The sequence below is a fragment of the Eublepharis macularius genome, chromosome 1 (assembly GCF_028583425.1).
Source record: "Eublepharis macularius isolate TG4126 chromosome 1, MPM_Emac_v1.0, whole genome shotgun sequence".
NCBI classification, from domain to species: Eukaryota; Metazoa; Chordata; class Lepidosauria; order Squamata; family Eublepharidae; genus Eublepharis; species Eublepharis macularius.
In genome coordinates, this window is record NC_072790.1 from 252,837,755 (window position 1) to 252,863,713 (window position 25,959).

The 25,959-nt window shown below is 48.8% G+C and overlaps 1 protein-coding gene across 2 annotated transcripts in view; it reads right to left on the reverse strand.

Annotated features, from left to right (window-relative positions):
- Nucleotides 1-4,158: 4,158 nt before the first annotated feature.
- The window catches only part of ADAMTSL4 (ADAMTS like 4), an 82,755-nt gene continuing 60,954 nt past the window's right edge, over nucleotides 4,159-25,959 (reverse strand). For both annotated transcript variants that reach the window (XM_054998651.1, XM_054998652.1), the window contains exons 10-18: nucleotides 25,286-25,391; nucleotides 23,863-24,180; nucleotides 22,060-22,189; nucleotides 18,700-18,904; nucleotides 17,270-17,443; nucleotides 12,330-12,503; nucleotides 9,416-9,595; nucleotides 9,150-9,294; nucleotides 4,159-7,058 (exon numbers count right to left, since the gene is read on the reverse strand). In XM_054998651.1, coding sequence (XP_054854626.1) covers nucleotides 6,919-7,058; nucleotides 9,150-9,294; nucleotides 9,416-9,595; nucleotides 12,330-12,503; nucleotides 17,270-17,443; nucleotides 18,700-18,904; nucleotides 22,060-22,189; nucleotides 23,863-24,180; nucleotides 25,286-25,391 — 1,572 coding nt within the window. In that variant the 3' untranslated portion in view covers nucleotides 4,159-6,918. The remainder of the gene's footprint in view (nucleotides 7,059-9,149; nucleotides 9,295-9,415; nucleotides 9,596-12,329; nucleotides 12,504-17,269; nucleotides 17,444-18,699; nucleotides 18,905-22,059; nucleotides 22,190-23,862; nucleotides 24,181-25,285; nucleotides 25,392-25,959) is intronic.

Below are 25,959 nucleotides of genomic sequence, written 5' to 3' on the forward strand. Positions count from 1 at the left end.
ACGTGGGGAACGGAGTTCCGGCACCTCTTGAAAATGGTCACATGGCTGGTGGCCCCGCCCCCCTGATCTCCAGACAGAGGGGAGTTGAGATTGCCCTCTGCCCATGCTGTGGGGAGGGCAATCTAAACTCCCTGCTGTCTGGCAATCGGTTCCACCACCTGTTTTCCCAGAAAAAAAGCCCTGCTTGCATGTTTTATTATTAGTTCGATATAGGAGAAAGCCCAGAAAAATGTAAAAGAAATACATTTAAAATAAATAAACCCATCTCTTATTTTTTGTTTATTGGCTTTTGTGGTTCTATTTGTTCTTGACAGCCCAGTCTCATTCAGTAGGGCTTACATCCAAGATTGCTCCCCCGTCAGTTTTTATTAATTTTTCCATGTATTTTGTGTTTAATTCCTATTAAAAAATTGTTCCTCGTATGTATGTATTTAATTGAGTTTTTAATCACCGGGTTGCTTACGTTTGTTGTGCATTTATTTTTGCTTGTTGCATATCATTATGTAGATAGCCCAGGGTAATGGTTAAGTGTATGGTTGCACGAGATTGCAGCTGTATGTTTATTTTTATCCACGTATTGTGTGTCTTACTGTTTTATGTTTATTTTGCTTTGTTACCATTTTAACTTCGACAGGATGTTCTAAAAAGGATTGCCTCATCAGGATGGTACCAGAAACAACAACAGTGATTAAAACAAAACAATAATCAAAGAGCAGCAAGGGGGGGGGGAGAGGAAGAATCCAGAGCCACCCTGTAGCCCCCAAGGCAGGGTAGGTTTCACTTGACCAAAAACCTTGCCAAAAATGGCGCCAGGCAAAGTGCGGTTGGGTGTTCTTTTTTAAGGTGCCACAAGACTCTCTGCTATTTTGGCTGCAGCAGAATATTGCCTCCCCAACTCCGGATATTGAGAACAGCTATTATTGGTAATGGCTTTAGTTTTGTTTTAAAGATTCACTGACATTATTATTATTAGTAATGGCTCTAGTTACAGTATTTGTTGTAAAGGTTCACAGACTTTTTTGTAAAGTCTACAAAACAATACCAGGTCACTGGTGAGCAAGATTCGGGTCCAAGAGCACCTTAGAGACCAACTAGATTTCTAGGGTCTGTGCTTAGCTCACACCCTGGAAATCTAGTTGGTCTCTAAGGTGCTCCTGGACCCGAATTTTGCTCTTCTACTTCAACACAGCTACCCACCTGAAACTATCTAGATCTCGATGTGGACTGTGGTGTAACATAACCACTAGCCCCTAACTCTGTCCTGCCAGACTGGCCTCTGTTAGAAAGAGGCTGTAACAAAGAACTCTGTTACACCTGTCAGAGGGTGTATCAAAAGAACCCAGTGCTGTCCGTGTGCTTCTTTCTGCACACTTGCAAGGCGTGCCTAACTGGAATGCTTCTCCAGGAACTTATTGTGGCAAAGACATCTGGTCTCCAGGGCTTCCTGTCTGTCAGAAAACACCGCCACTAAAAATTGGCTTCCTACACAGGAAAGGGGTATCATTGCACGGTCCTCCTCTCCTAATGGGGTCCTGAGAGTTAATAGTGAGCTGGTCTTTGAAGCTGTAGCCCAGCCTGGGCTAAATATCTGCACAGCTCAGCAGGGAACTCAGCAGGTGCTCAGAACTGCACCGTCCTTTATTCAGCTTGGAGAATACAAGGATGTTAACGACGAGGGTGTGGGTGAGGATGTTCATCCATCAAATGTTTGCTGGAGTCAATGTGTCTCTACCTACAGCCCGCTGTCTGTGTTTGACACCCACGTTCCTTACCCTGTCTCCCTCACCTTTGATGCACCAGGCACCTGCTTCCCTCTGGGCCTACGGCAGCAGATGTTGGCATCTCGCTCGTCCTGACACCACAGTTTGTGTGAGCTGGCAGGCTTTGCTAATGTTTTTATTGCTCCTGGGGTTTTGAGCTGCATGAGCCACATGTATGTCTTTAAAAGAGAATAAAACCTCCAAATTCACACGATAAATTCACTGGACTAGGCACTGCAGGCTTTAGCAATGGGCCTCGGACTTGCCTGCACAGGCCAGGTTTCAACCTTAGAGAAAGATTGCCTCTGAGCATACTCAAAGTGCCATTCCACACCACTGCCACCACCAGCCAGTCTTTCCAGCTAGGCTTCAAGCTGACCAGCATATATTTGGGGGGAATTAAAAACCTTGCCCTTATTTTGGAAACATGTTCCTCAGACGAATCTGGCTGAGTTGATGAGGCTCCTTCCCTTTATTCCTGCCAGGTCCAACAGAAATAAGCTGGGCGCAGTTTTTCCCATCCCAGCAACTGCAGGCGGATCCTCGGGGTGCTAATCAAGTCCACCGCTCAGGATGGGTCAGCCCCCTGGTGTCAGAGCACTCTCCAGCCTCTAAGCCTTCGGGTTGCCACATTTTTTTTCTTTGCCTCACTCCTGGTCTCTCAGCAGCAAGGGGGGTACAGAGAAACAGAAGAGGGGATGTCCCCCCCCAAGTTCCATGCCAGAAAAATTTTCCCCCGTTTTCTTTTGTGGTTGTCCCTTGCAAGTCGTCTCGCTTCCACAGAGCTCAGAAATGCCTTCCCAGGACTCCCAGAGAAGGTTGCCCCGACCTTGAGGTTTACACTTGAACAATTCATGGTGTAATTCACGCCAAGCCTTGGTTCCCCTGCACCTGCTTTCCCTGTAAGATTTTTCAACACGATTTCCCCCTTCATGTGATCTGTCTGAAGTGGCTGTGACCCACAGAAGCTCATATTGAAATAAATACCAGCCTTTAAGCGATTACTGGACTTTGATCTCGCTGCAGTAGCCTGATCTCATCAGATCCTGGAAGCCAAGCAGGGTCGGCCATTTGGATGGGAGATCCCAATGAGGTCCAGGGTCTCTATGCAGAGGCAGGAGAGATTGCCATAAGTCGGCTGCAACTTGACAACAAAGCTCTCCTCTCCCCAAAAGCCACAGCTACCCTTTTGCCTCCTGTGCCTTGACATTTGGGGCAGGCGGGGGCTTCTCCCCTCCACCCCTCCACTTATTTCCATACCAATAAAAACTTAACTTTTGCATCTGGCTGATCGTGCAGGCACAGGAGCAGGGCTAGTGAAGACACCGGCCTTCCCAAGTTTTCCTACTTAGCCAGAAGACAGAGATGAATGTTAATCTCCCCCTTCCCAATCCAGAGCGCGCGCCCCCCCCCCCCCACTCCGCTGCAGCATTCCACAGACCATGTTTCTTAATGAGCTTTTTAGACTCCCAACTGAGTGAGTTTGGAGAATCTGCAATGGGAGGCAAGCGCCATCTGCTGGTGGATCCTTCTGGTCTTTGGATTCCAGCAGATCCCCAGCTGTGGATGCATGGAGGCCTTACTACAGAAGATCCGCATCATAGGCAGCTGCTGCGGGCAGTGAGCAGATACAGGGCCTTTCCTACGGTGGCTCCCCAACATGGCTTGCCTGCAGCACAGCTGGTAAAGTTTTCAGTGCCAGGGAAAATGTGATGGTTTAACACCATCATCTTACTGACTGGTGCAATTTTGCCATGTCCCTTTCTTGCCTCTTTTTTCATATTTTTGCTCCACAGCTATTTTATCCCAAGAAGGATATTGTTTTATTTCTCCTTTTCAGGGCTGTCTGCGAGTGATTTAGCGCTGGCCCAAAGTGCCTGTGAGCAAAAGAAAACTCCTATTGCACATAAAGACTGTAGTTAGCATCATAAAACAGTTTCAGCCGTGCAGACCAGCTCTGGAGCCATTCGCAAGACCAGTTTTTTTCCCCCACCCCAACTTGGGGCGGGGGGGTGAAGAGCCAACTCAGCTTCGCAAAGGAAAGCACAAAGGCAAGGAGCTACAAGAAGCTTTGCTGAGCCACTGAAGGCAGAATGTTGTCACTCATCTGCGGCCCACCAACAGTCTAGAGAAGGAGAAAAAGAGGCCTTGTTCTCATCTGGGTTACAAAACCTCCACCCGCTGCACTCGTCCGGAAACTCTCTCTCTAACTCTCTCTCTCTCTCTCTCTCTCTCTCTCTCTGTGTGTGTGTGTGTGTGTGTGTGAGCAGCAGCTCTCCAGAAACTCAGACAGAGACGTTTCCCAGCTGAGAACCTTCCACCTGGAGGTGCAGGTGATTTCAGCACCTGGAGGTGCTGCTGACAGTCCGCTTCGGAGGGAGGAAAAAAGCCCTACACATAAACATCAAATAATCTTTAATAAAAATAAATTAGATTTGGACCAAAAAGGGGGGGAGGAGGGGTGCCATATACAAACCTAGATACATTCAGCTTTATCATAGAGATTTATATATTTATATTTATATATATAATTATATACTCTGAGCTCTCTGAACCATGTCTATAAAATGTCTTTAGTATACTTTGTTTCAGGAGGGACAGAAAGATAAAGATTGTAGCTCTCCCCCCACCCCCACCAATTCTGGTGGCCTTTTCTCTGCCTTGTAATTCGTAAAGGTGCAGGAGCTGTCTCAAGATCTGGGCTGGTGAGTTTCTCCTGTCTTATACATGCTGTCCAATGCCATACACAAGCCACATTGCTGGGAGTGGCTGCCCTGCCTTTCCTCCAGGTTGCCGCCTCTAACCCATCACACTACATCCATTATATGGTGGAAGAAACTGTATCTGTTGAACTTCTACCTGATCCTAAAGGCCCAGGAGTCTTGCCAGTAAACAAAAGGCTGCAGTACCAATCCAAAAATGGCACCCTGATGTCCAAGAAACCACCATGGTGGGGCAGCCTGACTTCCCTCAATATTAATTCTAACATCACACTGATTATGCAATCCCCCCCCACAATGTACATTCAACAGGTGAGGCCTCCTCAAGCATGGTGATGGAGGGATAGGCAAACAACTGAGCCTGCTGGATTTCAGCCAGGCCTGCCCATCTTTAAAGATTACAGGAGCTTTTAATGGGCGCTTGTGTTGCGGTAAATAGCAAGTGCCACTTCTTAGGGTCACCGGCTTGTTACCCACATGTGGAGCACAGAAGTTCCATCCAAGAGGCCTGAAACGGGGGGCAGCCGTTTTCAAACTTTGGAAGCTTCTCAGGAGCTCTTTGAGAAGACTGAGAAGATAATAATAAGTGTACTTATATGCCACTTCAGTGAACACGGTGTTATTATTATCCCCGCAATGCAGCTGGGGAGCTGGGGCTGAGAGGAGTGGCTGACCCAAGGCCACCTGCTGAGCTCATGGCAGGAGAAGGAGTCGAACCGGCAGAGTGCTGATTCACAACCCGAGCACTTAACCCCTATGCTACAGCAGCTCTCAGAAGATGCAGGAGCCTGGGGCTGAACCAGACGTGACGTTATCTTCGTGTGTACTTATGAACCTACACACAATCAAATACAGTCTCCAGCTTACAAAAAAGAAAAAAATCATAATCGGCGATTGGCAATGCACAATTCCCATTCAAACACATTCAGAAGGATGCCACAAGGAAAGAGCGCAGCAAGGAGATACAAAGACTGCAGCAGCTGCGGCTGGAAATCCCCATCTCTTGCATGCACAATCAGAGAGGTTCAGGCAGTCCACGGAAACTGTCATTTACACAAGGATGACGTCCTATCTCCTTAGGCCCTTTGCCTGCCAAACCAGAAGGGCTGTTTGCCCACCTGTCCACACCACACCATCTCCTGCACCATGCAGCCACAGAGTACGGGGCATCTTCCAGGTCATTCTCTCAGGTTTGCACAGAGAAACGGGGGGGAGGGGGCCTGGCGTGCACCTGCAGTGTTGCCCAGAAGCCTCCACATTGCACTAAGGTTCCTCAGTAGATGAGTCTGCATGGAGAAGGTTCCCTGAAGGCAGACGTTTTATGACTGGCACAAGGCAGGAAGGGGAGGCCTCAGGTCTCCCCCCTAGCCTTTAGCCTCCCCCTCCTGCAAGAGTAGCACCAATGGATTTCTCGAATGCCCATGCCGCCATCCGACCCAAACCCGCCAAAACGGCTGGCAAGCGTCAGACTTGGGAACAGAAAACAGAACTTACGGTCCTTTCGCCCGCCTGCAAGCAACTTCGTCCCAGCTCATGGGACTTATGGATGAGCGCTGGTGGGGGGTGGGAAACCCAGGCCACCCACCCACCCACCCACCCACGCACACGCACCAAGCTCTGCTATATTACTCTAGAGTTGCATTGCTGGTCTCAGATACAAAATCCAGACTCCGGGACAGAATCCCCTGGATGGCTCTGCAGGGCACAGGAGGGTTTTTTAAAAATTTTTTTTGCAGATATAAAAAAAGGCAACCCCTCCCCCACCTGATCTTTTGATACCGGCTCTGAACATCCCATCACTTTGGGAAGGGGTGTTAAAGCAGGATAGTCCACAGCCAGCCCCTCTCCTGTCAAGAAGCCAGCAAGGCACGCTTCAGCCGGCACCTTCGCTTTGCAGGCGAAAGTGTCACTTCCTCGCAGCCGTGCGTAAGCATCTCGGAGCCAAGGGAACAGAAACGATGTCTGGATCAAGGAGAGAAGCAACTCGGGGCTGGAGTCAAAGGCCAGGATTATCTGGGGTTTGAAAGGCTTAGATTGCATAGCTAGGCTCAAATCCAGACCCTCTGGGATCTTCTGCCCTGTAACAAATTCCTGATTCCTGCTACACCACCCCCTCCCCAGCCCCCCTACAGGGGGAGCAGATTCCGGAAGAGGGCTTCAGTGCACAAGGATAACAAGTCTATAGCTCTCTCTCTCTCTCGAGACTGGGCAGCAGGGGGAATCGACCGTCAGCAATGAGATGCTCCCTCTGGACACTGAAGGGACCTCTCGGTCTTTGGTTCCAATTCCTTCTGGTCTTCCCCCTTTTGGAAACACTTCGGCATTCTCCCCCGTCCCTGGCTCTTGCTGCCCTGGGGGGTGGGGCTTGTGGATGACGGGGGCTCTTTGTCCAACTTGTCCCGGGAGCCCGGATTCCACTTGCCCACCATCAGCTGGTGCTACCGGCTCGGTCCAGCGTGGCGTCTTTCCAGGGCGTGTGTGCACGAGGCACAACAAACCGCCTTGTAGTAGGAGTAAACGCAGAGGCGGGCTTGCACGATCACTGGGCAGTTGTGGTATTTGTCCCTGCAGTTCTCATCTGCCAGAGGAAGAGAGAGAGAGATGGTAGTGACCAGAGGGGTTCACTTATCATACAAAAGTTTCAGTACAAAACAGCAAGAGTCCGGTAGCACCTAACAGACTAACAACATTTGTGGTAGGGTCTCACGAAAGCTCACACCCTACCACAAATTGTGTTCGTCTTATAAGCTTTTTTTCTGGCAAAAGAGGTGGGGGAACTCAGTGGGTTGCCCTCGGAGAAAATGGTCACATGGCTGGTGGCCCCGCCCCCTGATCTCCAGGCAGAGGGGAGTTGAGAGTAGAATCTCAACCCCCCTCTGTCTGGAGATCAGGGGGCGGGGCCACCAGCCATGTGACCATTTTCAAGAGGTTCCGGAACTCCGTTCCACCGCGTTCCCACTGAAAAAAAGCCCTGCTTATAGGTACTACTGGACTCTTGCTCTTTTCTACTGAAGAAGTGAGTTGTGCCTCACGAAAGCTCATCCCCTACCACAAACTTTGTTAATCTTATAGATGTTACTGGACTCTTCCTCTTTTTACTGCTACAGACAAACATGGCTAACCATCTTGATCTATCTCATACCAAAGATTGCGATGGAAAAACAGAATGGTAATCTGGTTGGGTGAGGCCGAGCTCAAAGCAGAGATTCTGGAGGCAGCAAGTCTCAGGTTCGATCCCAGCTTCATCAAGAGCTGCCTCCTCTTCATGAAGCCCTCTTAGCTGACTAGGGCAAGTTCTAGTGGATTACATCTGCACGTGAAAACAGCAATTTTTCTGCAGCAAAAGAATTCTCTCTCTTTGTTTTCAGTTGCCCAGGAACCCCCGTTGCAGGTGAGCCGGAAGGGGGAACGCCTCTCCTAGGATCCTCTACCCCCACCTTGCCCGGTTTTGTAAGCACTTCCATTCAAAATCACCAACAGGTTGTTTTTTTTAATCTGCCAAGCGAGTGGCACTTTGACTCCATGGAAAAGATGTATATTAATTAATGAGTTGACTAAATATTGTAGCCTTGATTGAAACACTCTTGGGTTCTCACAGGGGAAAACTGGGGGAGAGGTTTCTGGAGAAGAGGTGTGGAGGGCAGCCCCTTTTTCTGCTTTCCCAAGCGAAACCCAAGATTCTTCTGTGCCAGGAATCCTGCTGCTACACCCACAGCCCCCCCATCCAGGTACTGCTGCTCCTTGGAGCCACAGGGGTTGCCCCAGGCAGGCAGGCAGGCAGGCCTTGTCCCAGAGAACAACCCGAGAGGGAAGGAAACGGGGTCCAGAAGTGATGCTTGGACCTTGCCAAATAGTAAAGAGTCCGGCAGCACCTTGAAGACTAACCAACTTTATAGGTACATAAGCTTTCGAGAACCACAGCTGTTTGTCAGATGCATCTGATGAAGAGAGCTGTGGTTCTCGAAAGCTTACGTTACAGATGCATCTGACGAAGAGAGCTGTGGTTCTCGAAAGCTTACATTACAGATGCATCTGACGAAGAGAGCTGTGGTTCTCGAAAGCTTATGTTACAATAAAGTTGGTTAGTCTTAAAGGTGCTACTGGACTCTACTATTTAGCGACTACAGGCTGACACGGCTGACTCCTCTGGATCTTGGACCTGTAAACTCTCCTCCTGTGGGCCCTGCGCTTTTCCTGCTCATTTATGGGAGGAATTGGCTATTCGGTAAAGGCAGAGAGCCTCAGCTCCCATCCCGGGCTGGAGCTGGAATCCCGTCAAGGTTTCCCCAGTTCCTCCTTTCCAACTCTTGGTGTGTGTGGGCGGGTGGGGGTTCTGTATTAACACTACTAACACTACCTATTTCCTCATAAGATCCTGGGAACTGTGGTTCAGGTGGTGGCCACGAGCAAAATTCACAGCCCCTCTCCATCCTAAAACTCCCTAAGTTCTTTGTGGGAGAGGCAAACCAAGACACTAAACGGGTATAAAACCAACGTAAAGGGTACAGCGCATAATGCCACCTCTCCTGTCTTTCCCCAAGGCCGGAGATCTTTGGATTCTGCCTCTGGATTCTAAACCAGCTGTCTTTCCCTGAGCAAAACCTTCCAGCCCACTTCCCATCCAGGGTTCCTGGCCCTGGTTGCAAGCAGGGGCCAGGCGGCTTCTTACCAAGGTCTGGAATGCAGGGCTGGTTGTTGCAGGACCGTTTCTTGACCGGCTTGAGATCTGGAGGGCAGAGGCTGCTGAGGGTCTTGTTCTGGGTCAGGCACTGCACCTCTCGCACTTGCACACCACCCACACAGGTCCTGGAGCACTGGGAGGCCAAGAGAAACCCGGGTGGGGATTACGGCCTGGCCAGGAGGAGCCACCCAAGGCTTCCACCGCCTGCCCTTGCAGAAATCTCTGCCCCCACCCCTGGGGACCGGCTCACTCACCGCGCTCCAGGCAGTGGAGAACCAGCGGGCCTCACAGGTAGTCCCGGCACAGGACTGCAAGGAGGGTGGCTTCTCCAGGTGGGCGCACTCGGAGGCATCCGTCACGTTGAAGTCCGAGCCCATTTTGCTGACGCAGATGACGTCCCGCCGCTGAGTGCCGGTGCCACAGTCCACTGAACACTGCAGGAAGGAGGGAGGTGGGGGATGAAGGAGAGGCCGTGGACTGGCCGCTAGCGTCACAGGAAACATGCGCGTGTTCGTGCAATTAAAACTGTACCATCCGGACATCCTAATTCTGTGCCAAGAAAGACGGGATTCTGCAACCAGCATAAACCATGCAAACGGAGCTGAAGTGTCCGATTCCTCTTGCATGGTTTATTCCCCAAAGTTTTGCACCATTTGTTCTGCTTTTGCCAGGCACAGGAGGGACAAGGTCACACCACTGGCCATCTTATTATACCACCTCCAGCTGCTGGTCAACCCTACGACTGCCCTGTAAGGTAGGCCAAGCACTATCCTCTCACCATTTGCAAGGAGGGGAGAGGCCAAGGCCAAGAGAACCAAGCCCAAAATCCACCAAAAATGAGAACAGAAAAGGCAGAACAAACTGCAAGCGGAGGAAAAAAATCAGTATCTAACCAGCCACAATTTCAAAAAGCAACACCACAATGTATTCAATGAAAATAGTTAAAGTACATCTAGAAAGAACACAGTTAAACATGAGTTGAGCAAACATCCATTTACAGGCAAGCCGCTCTAAACGACACTGTAGAAAAGACACATAGTCCAGCAGGTGAAGTCCACTGAGTTAAAGGTCTCCACAAGAGTCTAGCCAAAGGTGAGTAAACGAGGTAAGTAAACTAAGTAGATATTGAAGATGATCTGTAAGGCGAAAGACGGCAACTCTTCTTCTCTTGAACAGACGTGAAACGTGTTGCAAGAAGCAGAACGTCAAGAAGACGCACCCTCCCGCCCAACAATCAGGGCCGGCTGCGTCGCCTGTTGTTTCGTGCGAGCACTTCCTCAGGGGCGGAAACACATCCCACCATTGCAAGGCCATTCAGATACAAAGGTAGTCAAATACAATAAATCAACTGGAAGAAATCAAGACGGCGGCTAAGCCGTCTTCACCTGTTGTGGAGACCTTTAACTCAGTGGACTTCACCTGCTGGACTATGTGTCTTTTCTACAGTGTCTTTTAGAGCGGCTTGCCTGTAAATGGATGTTTGTTCAACTCATGTTTAACTGTGTTCTTTCTAGATGTACTTTAACTATTTTCATTGAATACATTGTGGCGTTGCTTTTTGAAATTGTGACGGGTTAGATACTGATTTTTTCCTCCGTTTGCAGTTCTGCCTTCTCTGTCCTCAAGGCTAAGAGGGCAGCAGCTTATAGAAGGCCCCCTGGTGACAGCTGGACAGGGGTGGAGGGGAAGTGCATTTCGGCTCAAACACATCGAGACGCACTGAAATACCCAAGAGCACAGAATTCCTTGGCCTGTATGTCTGACTGCTTGTTCCCATCAAAGAGGCGAGACCAGGTGTTTCCCAGAGAGCCCTTCGCTCAGCAGGCCAACATCTGCTGGTGGTACCCAGCCCCAGGGCGGTTCTTGCCTCGACTAGGGCCAGGGCCTTTTCGGAACTCTCTGTCTGTAGACACTCAGACCCGGCAGGATCTGTCCACCAGGCCTGCAAGACGGAGATGTTCCACCAGGTATACGGTGGTTTAGGCGAGCGTCCCTGTCCCCCAATCAACCTCCCCCCAGAGGGGGATATGATCCCCTGATCTGCTGAACATCAAGCAACTTGCTGCCCGCCTTCATGGGGTTTTGTACATAGAAGGATTGTGCAATAAAAATGCCGCGATATTTTTACTGAAGCGTTTTAATTACTGTGCAGCCTCTTTTCTATTTCTAGTGTGATCTGCTTTGAGCCTGGCTTTCAGGGATAGCAGAATACAAATGTAATAAATAAAAATAAATAAAATGTTGCTACCAATAAAAATTAGCAGATGGGGAACGAGGCGAGCTTAAGTCTATGGGCTATCTGTCCACAGGCAGGGAGGCTTTTCCCAAATGGGAGAGTCTTCAAGCATGCCAACTGGCAGAGAAGAGTCCCAGGGTGGGATGTGAGACTGGAGGAGAGACTTGGCGAGCTTCAAGCCCCCACCCTGTGGTTCTGATCCAAACCAAGGACCCGCAAACTTTTGCAGAGGCAGGCAATGGCAACCCCCTGATATTAGTCTCTTGCCCTGAAAAACCCAGCAGGGGGGGGGTCATCATGAGTCAGCTATGACTTGATAGCACTTTCCACAACCACAATCGACCATCAAGAGGAAACTCCATGTATAGGGGCAGCCTACCTCAGAAAAAAGCAACTGGCAAAACAATGGGGTACCATAATAATAAGAAATTACCAACCCATTTCAAATATCTTATATAACCGAGGATGCTTAGAGGCAGGAGAAGGGGCAAGCGGTGCCCATTTAGCAGTGGAACAATTTCTTCCCTGGAGGAACACTTCTTAAGTATGTGTGCGTGGGGGGGGGTCCCTTCATCCATGATTGTTGTGCCTTGCTGACTTCACCAGTCGCTTTTTTCCAGCAATGTTCTTTTCCTTACTTGGCACATTATTTCTTGCCATCTTTATGGGTCAAACCAAGCTCTGCTTTAACTACCCCCATCTGACGTAGATGCCAAGCCATTACCGCCTCGGCCTTGAGGGACTGGCCTGTTTTGCTTGTCTTTTAGAACGGAAGCCACATTTTTTTTTTTTGGAATGTCATTGGCAGGATATTTTTGAATGGACAATACAGAGGCATTTACATTATTTCTGCAGTTGAATGACAGAAGGCCTTGCCACCTGGTACCAAGGCACGCCCCAGGCCCCCTTTCGAGCCCCCCCTTTCTTCTCACCGGGCTCCAGGGTCCACTATACCAGCGGGTGACTCGTTGGCAGGGGCCACCATTACATGCCCTCATGTCAGCCGGCTTGTTGCCTGCACAATTCTCCTCTGCTGGCCCGTTGGCATTTCTGGACAAGCAAACCACGGCACGACGCTGGATCCCGGGGCCACACTCAACCGAGCACTAGAACAGGGAAGGGGAAGAGAGAGGTAACGCAAGAGACAAAGCTTGTTTTGTTCCCCCTTCCCAATCATGAAATCCACCCCGTTCTCCCAAGATTTGGGAATGACTATAGAATAGTTTGCAGATTTTTAGCTGTCATTAATGCTGGGCTCTTGGACTGTTGATTTAAGTCTGTTTTGTTTTGGCTTTTTATTCCTGCATAGTTTTCTTTTTTTACTTATAAGCCACCATGGAGACCATGAGCGGGAAAGCTGGCGGATAATCCATTCAACAAACAAAAGTGATGCTCTGGGAGGTGACTGCCGGGCAGTCAAACTCCAAATCCCAGAGCCTGGAGGCAACTTCAGGCGAAGGCCTCGGTCTCTATGCCCTGTTGTTGGTCCTACAGAGTAACTGGTTGGCCACTGGGTGAGACAGGACACTGGATTGGATGGACCACTGGTTTGATCCAAAACAAAGGCGTATCGCGGCAATTATAGATACAAAAGAGAAGAAAAAGCCCACAATAAACACTTAGTGGGGAATAAACGTTTCACTGTAGCAACACTTAAAGAGCAATTAAAGAATTGCAATTTATAATCGTGGATCTGTCAGTGTTTATATAAGGTGCAAGTATATAAAATGCAAGTGCAAAATTATCAATTAAATTCACAACGATCTATCATCAACACCCTATTACAATTCATAACATCCAATAACAATATAAATACATAACATCCGTTTCTGATGTATTGTCGAAGGCTTTCACAGCCGGAGAACGATGGTTGTTGTGGGTTTTCCGGGCTGTATTGCCGTGGTCTTGGCATTGTAGTTCCTGACGTTTCGCCAGCAGCTGTGGCTGGCATCTTCAGAGGTGTAGCACCAAAAGACAGAGATCTCTCAGTGTCACAGTGTGGAGAAGATGTTGGCAGGTAATTTATATCTACTCAAGCCAACATCTTCTCCACACTGTGACACCGAGAGATCTCTGTCTTTTGGTGCTACACCTCTGAAGATGCCAGCCACAGCTGCTGGCGAAACGTCAGGAACTACAATGCCAAGACCACGGCAATACAGCCCGGAAAACCCACAACAACCATCCGTTTCTGAGTTACTTACATTTCCAACAGAAAGGTTCCAGTCTAACAATTAACAAAATAAGTCCATGTAAGGTACAACTTTTCTTCTAGCGTGTTGTTTATATTCTGCAGAAGACTGCTATGGCCATGTAGTTCGGAGACTGTAGTAGCTGTGCAATTCAACAAGGGGCCAGGCTCGATCCTCATTTTGTGATCTTTCTCAATAATTGCCACAGGCTTTGCTCCATCATATGCGCTGTCTTTCTTTCACTTTCTAAACAGGAACCAATATATTAATGACCAACTAGGTCAATTGGTATCGACCAATTAGGTCAACTGATATTTTGCACTTGCACTTTATATAAACACTTACAGATCCACAATTATAGATTGCAATTCTCTAATTGCTCTTTAAGTGTTGCTACAGTGAAACGTTTATTCCCTGCTAAGTGTTTATTGCGGGGGGTTTCTTCTCTTTTGTATCCACTGGCTTGATCCTCTTATGAGGGTCTCCTGCCTTCTCGGTGAGGCTTGGCATTGCCCGTTTATCCTCTGCATGAGAACTGCCGCTTTGCTTGACTGACTGGACAACTTCAGGGTTTCCTGGAACAAAGCGAACTACCTGAATCTCTTCCAAGCCGGCTTCAAGCCAAGCTATGATACCTTTTCAGCCCTGGCACCAGCCTGGTGGAACTCTCTCTCCATCGAGACTGGGGCCCTGCGGGACTGTAACATGGAGATGTTCCACCAGGCCTATGGTAGTGGTTGAGCTCTGGGCGGGCTGCCTGGATGGCCTCTCTGTTGTGGACTTGGTCCTCTATTTATCTGATACATCTATAACCAGCCTGCCCTACCATTCCCGGTTGTTGAAGAGGTGCATTGTTTTACTACCTTGCCGCTGTTGGATGGTTTATGGTTTTAAATTGCATTTTGTATTTAGTACTGTCTTATTAATTTTATATTGTATTTATTGTTCCTGTATTTTAATAATGTTCATAGGGCCAGAGAAGTTCGCCATGTTAGTCTGTAGTCACATAATAGTAGAGTCCAGTAGCACCTTTAAGACTAACCTACTTCATTGTAGCATAAGCTTTCGAGAACCACAGCTCTCTTCGTCAGAGGCATTGTCAGCTTTCGAGAACCACAGCTCTTTGTCAGATGCATTGTCAGTTTTCGAGAACCACAGCTCTCATCGTCAGATGCATCGTCAGCTTTCGAGAACCACAGCTCTCGTCAGATGCATCGTCAGCTTTCGAGAACCACAGCTTACTTCGTCAGATGCATCTGACGATGCATCTGACAAAGAGAGCTATGGTTCTCGAAAACTGACAATGCATCTGACGAAGAGAACTGGTTCTCGAAAGCTTATGCTACAATAAAGTTGGTTAGTCTTAAAGGTGCTACTGGACTCTTTACTATTTAATAAAGTTGTTACCCGCCCTGAACCCACTCGTGGGGAGGGCGGGTTAGAAATTCAATAAATTAAATTAAACTGAAACAGCCTTGGTCCTCCTGGCGGATGGCCTGCCCTTACAATGACCGGGGAGGGCAACCCTTTTCATAACCTCTCGGCTTTTAGTACCATTGGCCACGGTATCCTTCTGGATCACCCTCCGGAGTTCAGACTGGGAGGCACAGTCTTGCAGTGGTTTCGGTCCTACCTGGAAGGCAGGTTTTAGAGTGAGGGGCTGAGGGACTGCTGCCGCCTATGGGGCCCCTCAAGCTTCCATCTGGTCCCCTCTGCTTTTCAACATCTACCTGAACCTGCTAGGTGAGGCAATCTGGAGATTCAGGCAGGTTTGTCACTAATACGCACTCCGCTCTATCTCGCTCTTTCAACTGATTCTAAGGAGGCTACAGAAATCTTGAACTGGTGCCTGGAGGCAGTTTTTGGGGGCGGGATACAGTCTAATAAACCAACACTTAATCCTGGCGAGACAGAAGGGCTAGTTGTGGGTAGTCCAACTGATCCAGGATTTAAGGCATCCCCCGTTCTGGATGGGATTGCGCTCCCCATGAAGGAACAGGTCTGTGGTTTGTGGCTTATTGCTGGATAAGTGGGTGGTGGCCGTGGCCAAGGGTGCCTTTTCCTTGTTACCAGCTTTGACTAGTCAGCCAACAAGGAATTCAAGACCACCTAATGACAACCACTTCAATTGTAAACATTCATAGAATAAATACAGTAATGACAAATTGCCAATATATGTGCAGTTCATACAATATTCAATATTCATTCATAATTCAATGTTGTATCAATACATTTATACAGTCTTCGTTGCAAGACCCATAAAGTACTCAGTGCTAGTGAAACAACTAGTTAATCGTCCACAGCCATATAGCTTCTGATCATAAGTCCGTAAGCAGGATGATGCAATCTGATACAATTCAATACATCAATATGAATGGCCAGGGAAGGACTATAGGTCATGAATCATGTAGAAAACAATATCCATCTGACAGGAAAACCGGTGAAGAATCCCGTTTCTGGAATCCCTTTTTGCTCAATTCAGCATCTGACGTTATGCAATTGATGGTTTAAATGCAAGTCTAAAGTGGACGAAGGAAACGTCGGAGTGTATATATATCATCTTTGAGAAAGGGATTCCAGAAACGGGATTCTTCACCGGTTTTCCCATCAGATGGATATTGTTTTCTACATGATTCATGACCTATAGTCCTTCCCTGGCCATTCATATTGATGTATTGAATTGTATCAGATTGCATCATCCTGCTTACGGACTTATGATCAGAAGCTATATGGCTGTGGACGATTAACTAGTTGTTTTACTAGCACTGAGTACTTTATGGGTCTTGCAACGAAGACTGTATAAATGTATTGATGCAACATTGAATTATGAACGGATATTGAATATTGTATGAACTGCACATATATTGGCAATTTGTCATTACTGTATTGATTCTATGAATGTTTACAATTGAAGTGGTTGTCGTTAGGTGGTCTTGAACTCCTTGTTGGCTAACCTTTGTCAGGACTCGCCTGCTTCTGTTATCCTTGACTAGTCAGCCAGCAGTTCCTCAGGTTGTGCATCCAGATACATCCAAGCCAAAAACATGCCTGAAATTAGCCATTTGGGCTTGTCACAGGTATACCCAAACGAAAAACAAACACTTCTCGAATTCTGGGAGTAACAAAAAGTTGCCTCCCAGGATTTCTGGGCTCTTTCTGGTTTCAGAGGGGAGACAGCAAGCGAGCTGCCACTAACTGCTCTTAGGTGGCATCTCCTCCCTTTAAACCGTAGAGACAAGGTCCAACTAACCACTGATAGTCAATCCACCCGCCCGTGGCCCTTTTAATTTTTTTAAATAGAAAATGGAAACCATGTTTTCACCCACCCATGGCCCTTTACATTTTTAAAACTGAAAAGAAAGGCATGGGTCACTGTGCCAACTGGCATAGGCCCTCTGGCGGCTCTGTGGGGCCACGTGAGAGCCATGTGGCCACACTGGCCCTTCCTTCAGTGAGTGGTTAAGCCCGCCCAGGCCCTGATAGCCAGAGAATGGTTCCTGGGCCACTGAGCTCCTGGCTGGATTCATGGCAACAGCCGTTCTCCAGCTATCAAAGCCTGGAGGGCTCTACCACCCACAGAAGGGAGGGCCAGAAGGGAGGGTAGAACAGAAGGAGTGTAACACAGCGCCCGGTGACCGCTGGGGCCAGAGAGGGGCTGGGAAGAATCGCCCAGCAGGTACCGTGCTGCTCCAGTCGCTGTGGAACCACGTGCGCACGCAAGGGCCCATGTCACAGATCTCGCTGGTCGCGGGCCGGTGGACGCCTGGGCAGTCACCGTCACTTAGTAGTTGACCCTGGTTGCTGATGCAGTGGACGTGACGTGTCCGATGGCCCAAGCCGCAGAGGACAGAGCACTGGAGGGAAGACACCCGCCGGAGTGAGAAAAGCAGGAGAGAATCTCGCGCACTCAGCGTTCCAGAATCTGCTTTTTAAAAAGCCCAACGTTTCCCTCGGGCAGGACTTGTTCTGGTGCAGGGCACAGCACCGGCACATGGAGGGATTGCCACAGGACCTGACAGAGCCCGTTCCTCACCCCTCCCTCTGCACATGTGTGCACAATGCGCCAGGGGCCGTTATGGGAATCAGGGGGCTGTGCACTGCTCCAGCCTTGGCACAGGTCTGTTGAATTCAGAGCTCCATCTGGTCCTTGCAGTAGCCCAGTGCATCGCAGACTTATGCATCAAGCGGAGGAGGAAGGGAGCAAAGGGTTTATCGGATAATACGGCAATCTCTTTGTGCCCAATGACGAAGTCCCAGGCAAGGAGGGATCATGCCCTTTAATCCAGCTGATTGTTTTTAAGGCAATCACGTTGCAAATCAGTGTTCCTAAATTCAGTACTTTAAAACCTGAAAAATCCCAATTTTAGCAGGTTCAGGGAGGAGAAATAATCAAAGAACTCCTCCGTTTAGCCTAACATTTAAAGTTCAGCAAACAAGTGAGTTAAAAAACCCTGCCTGGGAATCCCATCCTCCCAAACAGGAGCTCCGCCACAAGGTGAGGCCTTCTCATCCACTCGATTGTCTCTAACCAGCACACTAACCATTTCCACGCCTGGGGTGAGCGATCAGTTCCACGCATCCCCGCGTGAAGAGGCACTGGGGGCAACCAAAGAGTTAGCATGGCCCTGCACGATTCCTTTCATTAAACTTCCAAGTTCTCCCTGCTCAGATAGACTGCTGCTGTTCAGAAGCTCTTGTGCACAAAACTTGCCAACTTCTTTTGACCGATCAGCAGCCGCACACCCATGTCGCACATCTCTTGTCTTTCCTCGCCAGTGGCCACAAGTGTTTTACTGTGCTAAGGCTTCAGATGCAAGGGCCAATAAGAAGCTACAGTGGGGCCATGTTGCCTGGCCTGATGCCCTTGCTAAGCCTCTGGGCAACCCACAAGCTGGCTCTTCATCCACCACCTCGAGGACAAACTTCCACACCGAAAACACCACCAATTTTAGTGTTATTTCAGTATTTCTCAAGACTTTTCATATTCAGGTGTCCTTAATACCCTTCCAAACTTTGGCTTCTGGGACCAGATTCTGACCCTTGTAACTGCAGCCTGTTGTCCTCAGCCCACTTCTTCCTCCCCCAAGTGCCTCCCCAGTTGCCCCCTTACCGAGCTCCAATTCGTGCGGATTTCCCAGTGGCTGCAGACCTGCACCTGGCAGGCCTGGGTGGCGTTGGGCTTCTCCAGCTGCCCGCAACGCTGAGGGTGCACCATAGTGCTGCGGTTGGCGTAGATCTGCCGACACAGGACCTGGCGGTGTTGGCTGCCCAGGCCGCACGACGTGCTGCAGGCCGACCACTCGCCCACATCCCAGCTGGAACAGTCGGGGGAGTCAGAAGGGAAAACAGGGTGAGCAGGGAGCCAACTTCAGGAACGTGCTCTTTGCCACTCTTAGAACAAGTACGAGGCCCGGCGTTTGACTCTGGATTTTGGTTTGGATGGGTTACTGTCCCCTGGAACAATCAGGTCCACAGATTAGGGGTACTCCGAGATCCTTCAAATCAGTTTTACCTGGTTCACCAGCTGTGCCCCTTCCCAGAAAAACAGGATCTGGCCACAGTTACCCATCCTCTCGTCCAGACTTGACTACTGCAATATGTTGTATGTGGGGCTGCTGTTGAAGACTGTTTGAAAACTTCAGTCAATGCAAGAGAAGGAGGCTGACCAATATCTCTGGTCATTAATGCATCTAGCCAGTTCTGCAGGGACTATGGTTGTTGTGGGTTTTCCGGGCTGTATTGCCGTGGTCTTGGCATTGTAGTTCCTGACGTTTCGCCAGCAGCTGTGGCTGGCATCTTCAGAGGTGTAGCACCAAAAGACAGAGATCTCTCAGTGTCCAAACACTGAGACACTGAGAGATCTCTGTCTTTTGGTGCTACACCTCTGAAGATGCCAGCCACAGCTGCTGGCGAAACGTCAGGAACTACAATGCCAAGACCACGGCAATACAGCCCGGAAAACCCACAACAACCATCGTTCTCCGGCCGTGAAAGCCTTCGACAATACATCTGCAGGGACTGTTGCTGATTTGTTCTGGGGCACAAGTTAAAGTCCTGGCACTTACCTTTGAGGCCCTGAACTAGTAGGAAGTAGTATTTCTTTCCCCATACAAACATGCCTCAGTTTTGACACTGAGAGATCTCTGTCTTTTGGTGCTACACCTCTGAAGATGCCAGCCACAGCTGCGGGCGAAATGTCAGGAACTACAATGCCAAGACCACGGCAATACAGCCCGGAAAATCCACAACAACCAACATGCCTGAGTGTTGTCATCTAAGGCCATGCTGGTGCACCCTCATTCACTGAGATGACGCTGGTGACCACAGGTGGCAGGGCCTCCTCTGTGGTGGTGCCATGTCTGTGCTGCCCCTCCCCCCTGCCATCCTCTTAACACTTAAGCACAAGGGGAAAGGCATTTCTAAGTCTCCTGGGCTTTTCTTACTGTGTTTATATGCGACTCTCTTCCTTTCTCTTCCTCATTTTCAAGGCATTTTAAATTGGTTTCAGTGCAGTTCTACGGATTTTTATCTGCTACTAAATGCAATTGTTTTATATTTACTCCACTGCTGTTTTATTGTTTTAATGCTGCTTCCTGCCTGTTGTCTGTTCCATCTCTGTGACCGCCAACTTCATCTCAAGCCGGTCCGGCTTGCTCGAAAGCTTTGCCGGATGCTGGAAGCTAAAGACGGCGCCATTGCCTGTGCAGAGGACGAGGAGAGGACTGTTGGCCCGTTCTAGCCAAAGCAACCATCCCGTCACAAGGTGGAGAAACTCCTGACTGAGAAAGGGGAGGCCTTCCCTGGGGAAGCCTCCAAGCTCACTGGCAGGATTTGTTGGGGTAAGAAAAGATGCAGCCCTCAGCTTCAGCCCTCTCCAACACAGGAGTCCCACACTCGGTACACCAAGACGGGCTTTTTCAGTCCTGGCTCCAGCCTGGTGGAACTCTCTGTCCATTGAGACCAGGGCCCGGCAGGATTTCCTATTGTTTCGCCGGGCCTGCAAGACGGAGATGTTCCGCCAGGCATATGGTTGAGGATGGGCTTGGCTTCCGCCAGCCGATAAAAAAGAGGAAGAGTGTAAGATCTGAACCCTCCCTACAAGGACTGTCCGCCACCTTGCTTTTTTTAAAGCAGCATTTATTGACTGCTGCCATCTGGTCATTATATTGCTGCATACTGTATGACTGAACGCTTTTAAACTTTTTATGGTTTTATATTGTATAAATTATCTTAATGTGTTTTTAAATTGTTGTAATCCGCCCTGAGCCCGCTTGCAGGGAGGGTGGAATAAAAATGCAAAGTAAATAAATAAATAAATAAAACGAGCTGCCCATCTTGAGAAGCCCCCGCCCAAACCCACACGCCCATTAGAGCACCGATCAGGAGGGATTCTGACACCACCGCAGTGCCCAGTTTTACACACCAGTGAGGGAGAGCCATTCTCACGCCCTTTGTGTTCACTGCGTACAAGTTCAGAACCCAAACTCACACGCTTACTGGGAGAAGAGGCCAGGTCCTGGTGCAACTAGGGCTCAGGGGCTCGCAGGGGCCTTCTCCTTCTGCTCCGCTGCTGGGATCACTAGAGCTTCTGATCCTACCAGCCCCACCAACCCATCACACTGTGTTGATTATCCCTGCATAATGTCTAGTGTCCCGACTAGCACATGCACTAAGAGTGTTTCTTGCACGCATCCTCCTCTGTATGCTCTCCACAATGCCAGATTCCTACCTCCCCCGCCCCCCAGCCCTTGCAGCTGTGCCCTTCAAAGCAGCTTTGCAGGTGGAAAATAGCGATTCCTTAGGAACGGGCTTCGTCGGGAGACCTTCCTTGAAGGTATTTAAGAAGAGGCTAGATGGCCAACTGACAGCAATGGTGGTTCTATGTTTAAATATGGAACGTACACAGATCAGGAGAGGGAGGTGCCTCTGACGAAGAGAGCTGTGATTCTCAAAAGCTGACACGCATCTGATGAAGAGAGCTGTAATTCTCGAAAGCTTATGATACAATAAAGTTGGTTCGTCTTAAAGGTGCTACTGGACTCTTTGCTATTCTGCGACTGCAGACTAACACGGCTAATTCCTTGGGGTCTGGAAAGAATTTTCCTCCAGGTCAGATTGCCCTGGGATCCTGGAGGGGTTTTTTTTTGCCTTCCTCTGGGCATAGAGGTGAGGGGGGAAGGTATCGGTGAATTTCCTGCATTGTGCAGGGGGTTGGAATAGATGACCCTTGGGATCCCTTCCAGCTCTGTTTCTAAGTGGCAGGCATGGAGACAACCACGACCCCCTACTCACAGCCACAGGCTGAGCATCTGTTTCAGGCACAGTGCAAGGTCCAGAGAAAGAGCTGGCAACCTTAGTCCCTCCTTCCATTCAACCTCCCCCTTCCCTGTCTCTGGCAGAAGCTGGAACCCCAACAAGGGGCAGCAGCTGACCCAAGGAAGACCCCACAGAAGAGGGAATGAGCACTCACTAGGCAGGACAGGGTTCCATATTGCAGGCCTCCTCGGTCACCACAGGCTTCGGTAGAAGGTGGCACATCTCTTCTCCCACCTCCTCTTGCAAGGTGCGAGAGGCGCAGCGGTAGATCGACTGCCAGAAACCTGGGCAGGAATAAACAAATGCCGTGAACCGAAGAAATCAGCATTCTGAACACACAGCTTTTCACAACCAAGTCTCTAGTCCTTAAGAAGATGTCTTAGAAACCACAGAAGGTGGGGAAGGGATTTCCTGGAGCCGAGGTCGTAGATCCAGAGGAGTGAGCCGCGTTAGTCTGTAGTTGCAAAATAGTAAAGAGTCCAGTAGCACCTGTAAGACTAACCAACTTTACTGTAGCATAAGCTTTCGAGAACCACAGCTCTCTGCATCAGATGCATCTGACGAAGATAACTATGGTTCTTGAAAGCTTATGCTACTATAAAGTTGGTTAGTCTTAAAGGTCCTACTATTCTGGAGCTGAGGGGTAGGCTTAAGCACCCCTTGTAGCTCCTTGCCCCACCTGTGAAGCTGAGAGGAGAATAAATGATAGAGGACAGGCAAATTTGTGGAATTTTAGATAATTTAATCAAATTGGGCAACTTTGCAGGGATAAAATCAGGCTAACAGGCCAGTCCTAGACACACAGATGGACAGACACACATACACTCTCTCCTACAACATTTCAAGGCTTACCTGCTGACACTCATGGAAAGCAGTTTTTGAACGGCCAGAAAGTATTTCTTCAGACAATGCAAAATTCACTTTATGAAACTAATGGCTACTGTTACGGCAGCAGCAGATGCATCTGACAAAGAGGAAAGGTTATGACAATAAAGTTGCATCTGATGAAGTGAGCTGCAGTTCTCAAAAGCTTATGCTACAACAAAGTTCCCTCTGACAAAGAGAGCTGTGGTTCTCGAAAGGTTATGCTACAATAAAGTTGCATCTGATGAAGTAAGCTGTGGTTCTCAAAAGCTTATGCTACAACAAAGTTCCCTCTGACAAAGAGTGCTGTGGTTCTCGAAAGCTTATGCTACAATAAAGTTCCTTCTGACAAAGAGAGCTGTGGTTCTTGAAAGGTTATGCTACAATAAAGTTCCTTCTGACAAAGAGAGCGGTGGTTCTCGAAAGGTTATGCTACAATAAAGTTGATAAGTCTTCATGGTGCTACTGGACTATTTACTGTTTTGTGACTACAGACTAACACGGCTAACTCCTCTGGCTCTAAATATGCCAAGCAATTGGTGGTAAAGAATGGCATTGATGATTGGGGAGGGGCTGTGCTTCTGTGGCAGAGCATCTGCTTGGCATGCAGAAACCCCGGTTTAATCCCTGGCAGCATCTCCAGATAAAAGAATCAGGTGGTAGGTGATGGGAAAGACCTCTGCTTGAGGCCACAGGTAGACATATTGGCCGTTTCTGTACGCCATCGCGAGGACAGCCCACTCACTGAATGCGGCTTTCCCGCAGGAATCCAGATGTCTCCATTCGCAAAATGGTTGTGGGTCATTGGGCTTCCGTTTTTTCAGCGCCTTTTCTGGGAACGCACTTTCTGCGGCCCCAGAAAAGGCGCCAAAAAACCAGAAGCCAAACAGCCCGCAAATGTTTTGCAAATGGAGACGTCGCCCATGTTCCATGCCGTCCCTTTAAGGGCGTGTGGAAAAAGCCATTGACACACACAGTTCTAAGTTCATGAATGTAGAATTCTGTCTGTTTTCAGGCACTCGTGCGATGAACTTTATACCAAATCTTCCAGGATCTAAGGAAAAATCAACCCCTCCCCTCCCCCTGGGCTCACCTTTTCCGCAGGTGGCCGAGCATTCGGTGTTGCCAACTCGTTTCCAGTAGAAGTCACGTACCACTTCTGAGTTTTGCTGGACAGGAGGAGGTGGTGGTGGCAGAGGTGGGACACGGACATTCCGCTGCAGAGTTCCAGGGGTCCTACCAGACTGGCTGGATGAGACTGGAGGCGGAACGACCACACCGCTCCTTCCGGATTGGCTGGATGAAATTGGGGGCCGAGCCGGGACAAGGTTTTGCACATGCAGTGGCCCTGGGCGCAGGTGGGAGGTGGATGGTTCTCTTGGGTTGCCAGAAGATACCATGGCCAGGGCACCTGGAAAGGAGAGAGTAAGCAGCGTTTTCAGAAAGTTTTGTGTGTGCATGTCTGTGGGTGGTTTCTTGTTAGTGCCATGGGTTTTCCCAGTTCTGAATTTTGTGGTTAATAGGGGTGTGATAAATAAATTGATTACATCATATCCATTATTGATTACATCGCATACTTTTGCATTACATACTTGAATACTTTTGTTTATTACATATATTGAATTGAGATAAGAGTGGCTTTAATTGTATACTTAGAGAGCCCATGTTTTTCTTCCTGTATTTTGCTTGCTCTCTCTTTAAGAGCCTCTGTTCTCATCAGTTAATAGGGGTGTGTGCAAGATAATTTATGATATGTTAAAACTTGAAATGATTGTATTCATCGTGGATTTTCTATGTCTTTGACCTTTGTAAGCCACTTTGAGTCCCGTGCTTCAGGAGAAAAGCGGCATATAAATATATTAAACAATCAAATAAATAAGTGCCGCCAAAGCAGAGAGTGTCTCCATGACACCATCTTTTTGAGAAAAGATTTCAGATCTGCACTGAGGTATCCCAAGGTCCCACAGAAAATATGAAACACCCAAGGGAAATGTAGTAGGTGCTATTTTTTTAAATTACGAATACTTTGATTTGTAGCTTACTGTTCCTTCCAGAAGCTCAAGGTGGCGTGTGCGTTCCGCCCTCCACCAATTTTATCCTCACAACAAACTACGAGGATGCTTAGCCTCGGAAACAGCACAAGCTTCAGAGGTGGGTGGGAATCCGAACCCACTTCCCTCCCCTCCCCTTCGCACTGGGCTTCCGTTCAGTATCCAGGAAGAAAGAATGTAGCATTCAATGTTCAATTGGCTTGAAGCTGGTTTAAATTTGCAAGTGTAGATGCACAAGGAGTTCCCACAGCTGCAAAGGATAAGAACGCTGCTTTCCTGTGCTCTGAGAAGCAGGACGTGAAAGAACCACGTCTGCAGCCGAAAACAACCTACAACTGACACAAAACTGCCATTGGCCAAAAGGCCACCCTGCAAGGTAGGGCTTTGCAGGTTTCGCTCTGCTCAGAATTCGAACTCTGGACTAAAAGGCTCCCTACATCTGAACAGGAAGGAGGAACTTCTCACCGAACTCCTGACGAGGGTTGGGGACATCCGGAGCGGAGCTATCTGGCTGCGCCAAGGCCACGAAGAATTGGTATGAGATACCAGGGTTATCTTGCTGGAAGATCATCTACGGAAGACAGGAGCAAAACACCAATCGGCCACAGAAGGAGGAAAGGATACACAGCGTGCGTCTAAATTCTCTTCCCTCTTCCTTTCATCTAGCCATGTGGGCAAGTCTTTTCTGCACCAACATTTACTTCCCAGTGAGAAAAGGGTTCAAATAGACCCCCCTCCTTTCCCCACTTTACAGTCTCCTACAGAGGTAAACAAGAAGCCCCTCCTATCGCTGAAGCCCCTCCCACCTAGCAGGCAGATAGATAGCACCCCCTCCCATTGGTTTCCAGGGCCCTTCCCAAGTTGGACTGTGCCCCTCCTGGATCACGTATGAGCTGTGCCAAGGAAGGCTGCCTTCTGTACCAAAAACCGGAATCTGTAGGACTGATTTGTTCTTCTGAAAAGTGCATCCAGGAAGGACCAGGTGAACTTGGCAGCAGAGGGCAGGACGCGAAGCAATGGGCTTAAATTACATGCACAAAGGTACCAGCTGGATTTTAGGAAAAACTTTTTCACGGTCAGAGTAGTTCAAAGGTGGAATCAGCTGCCTAGGGAGGTGGTGAGCTCCCCTTCACTGGTAG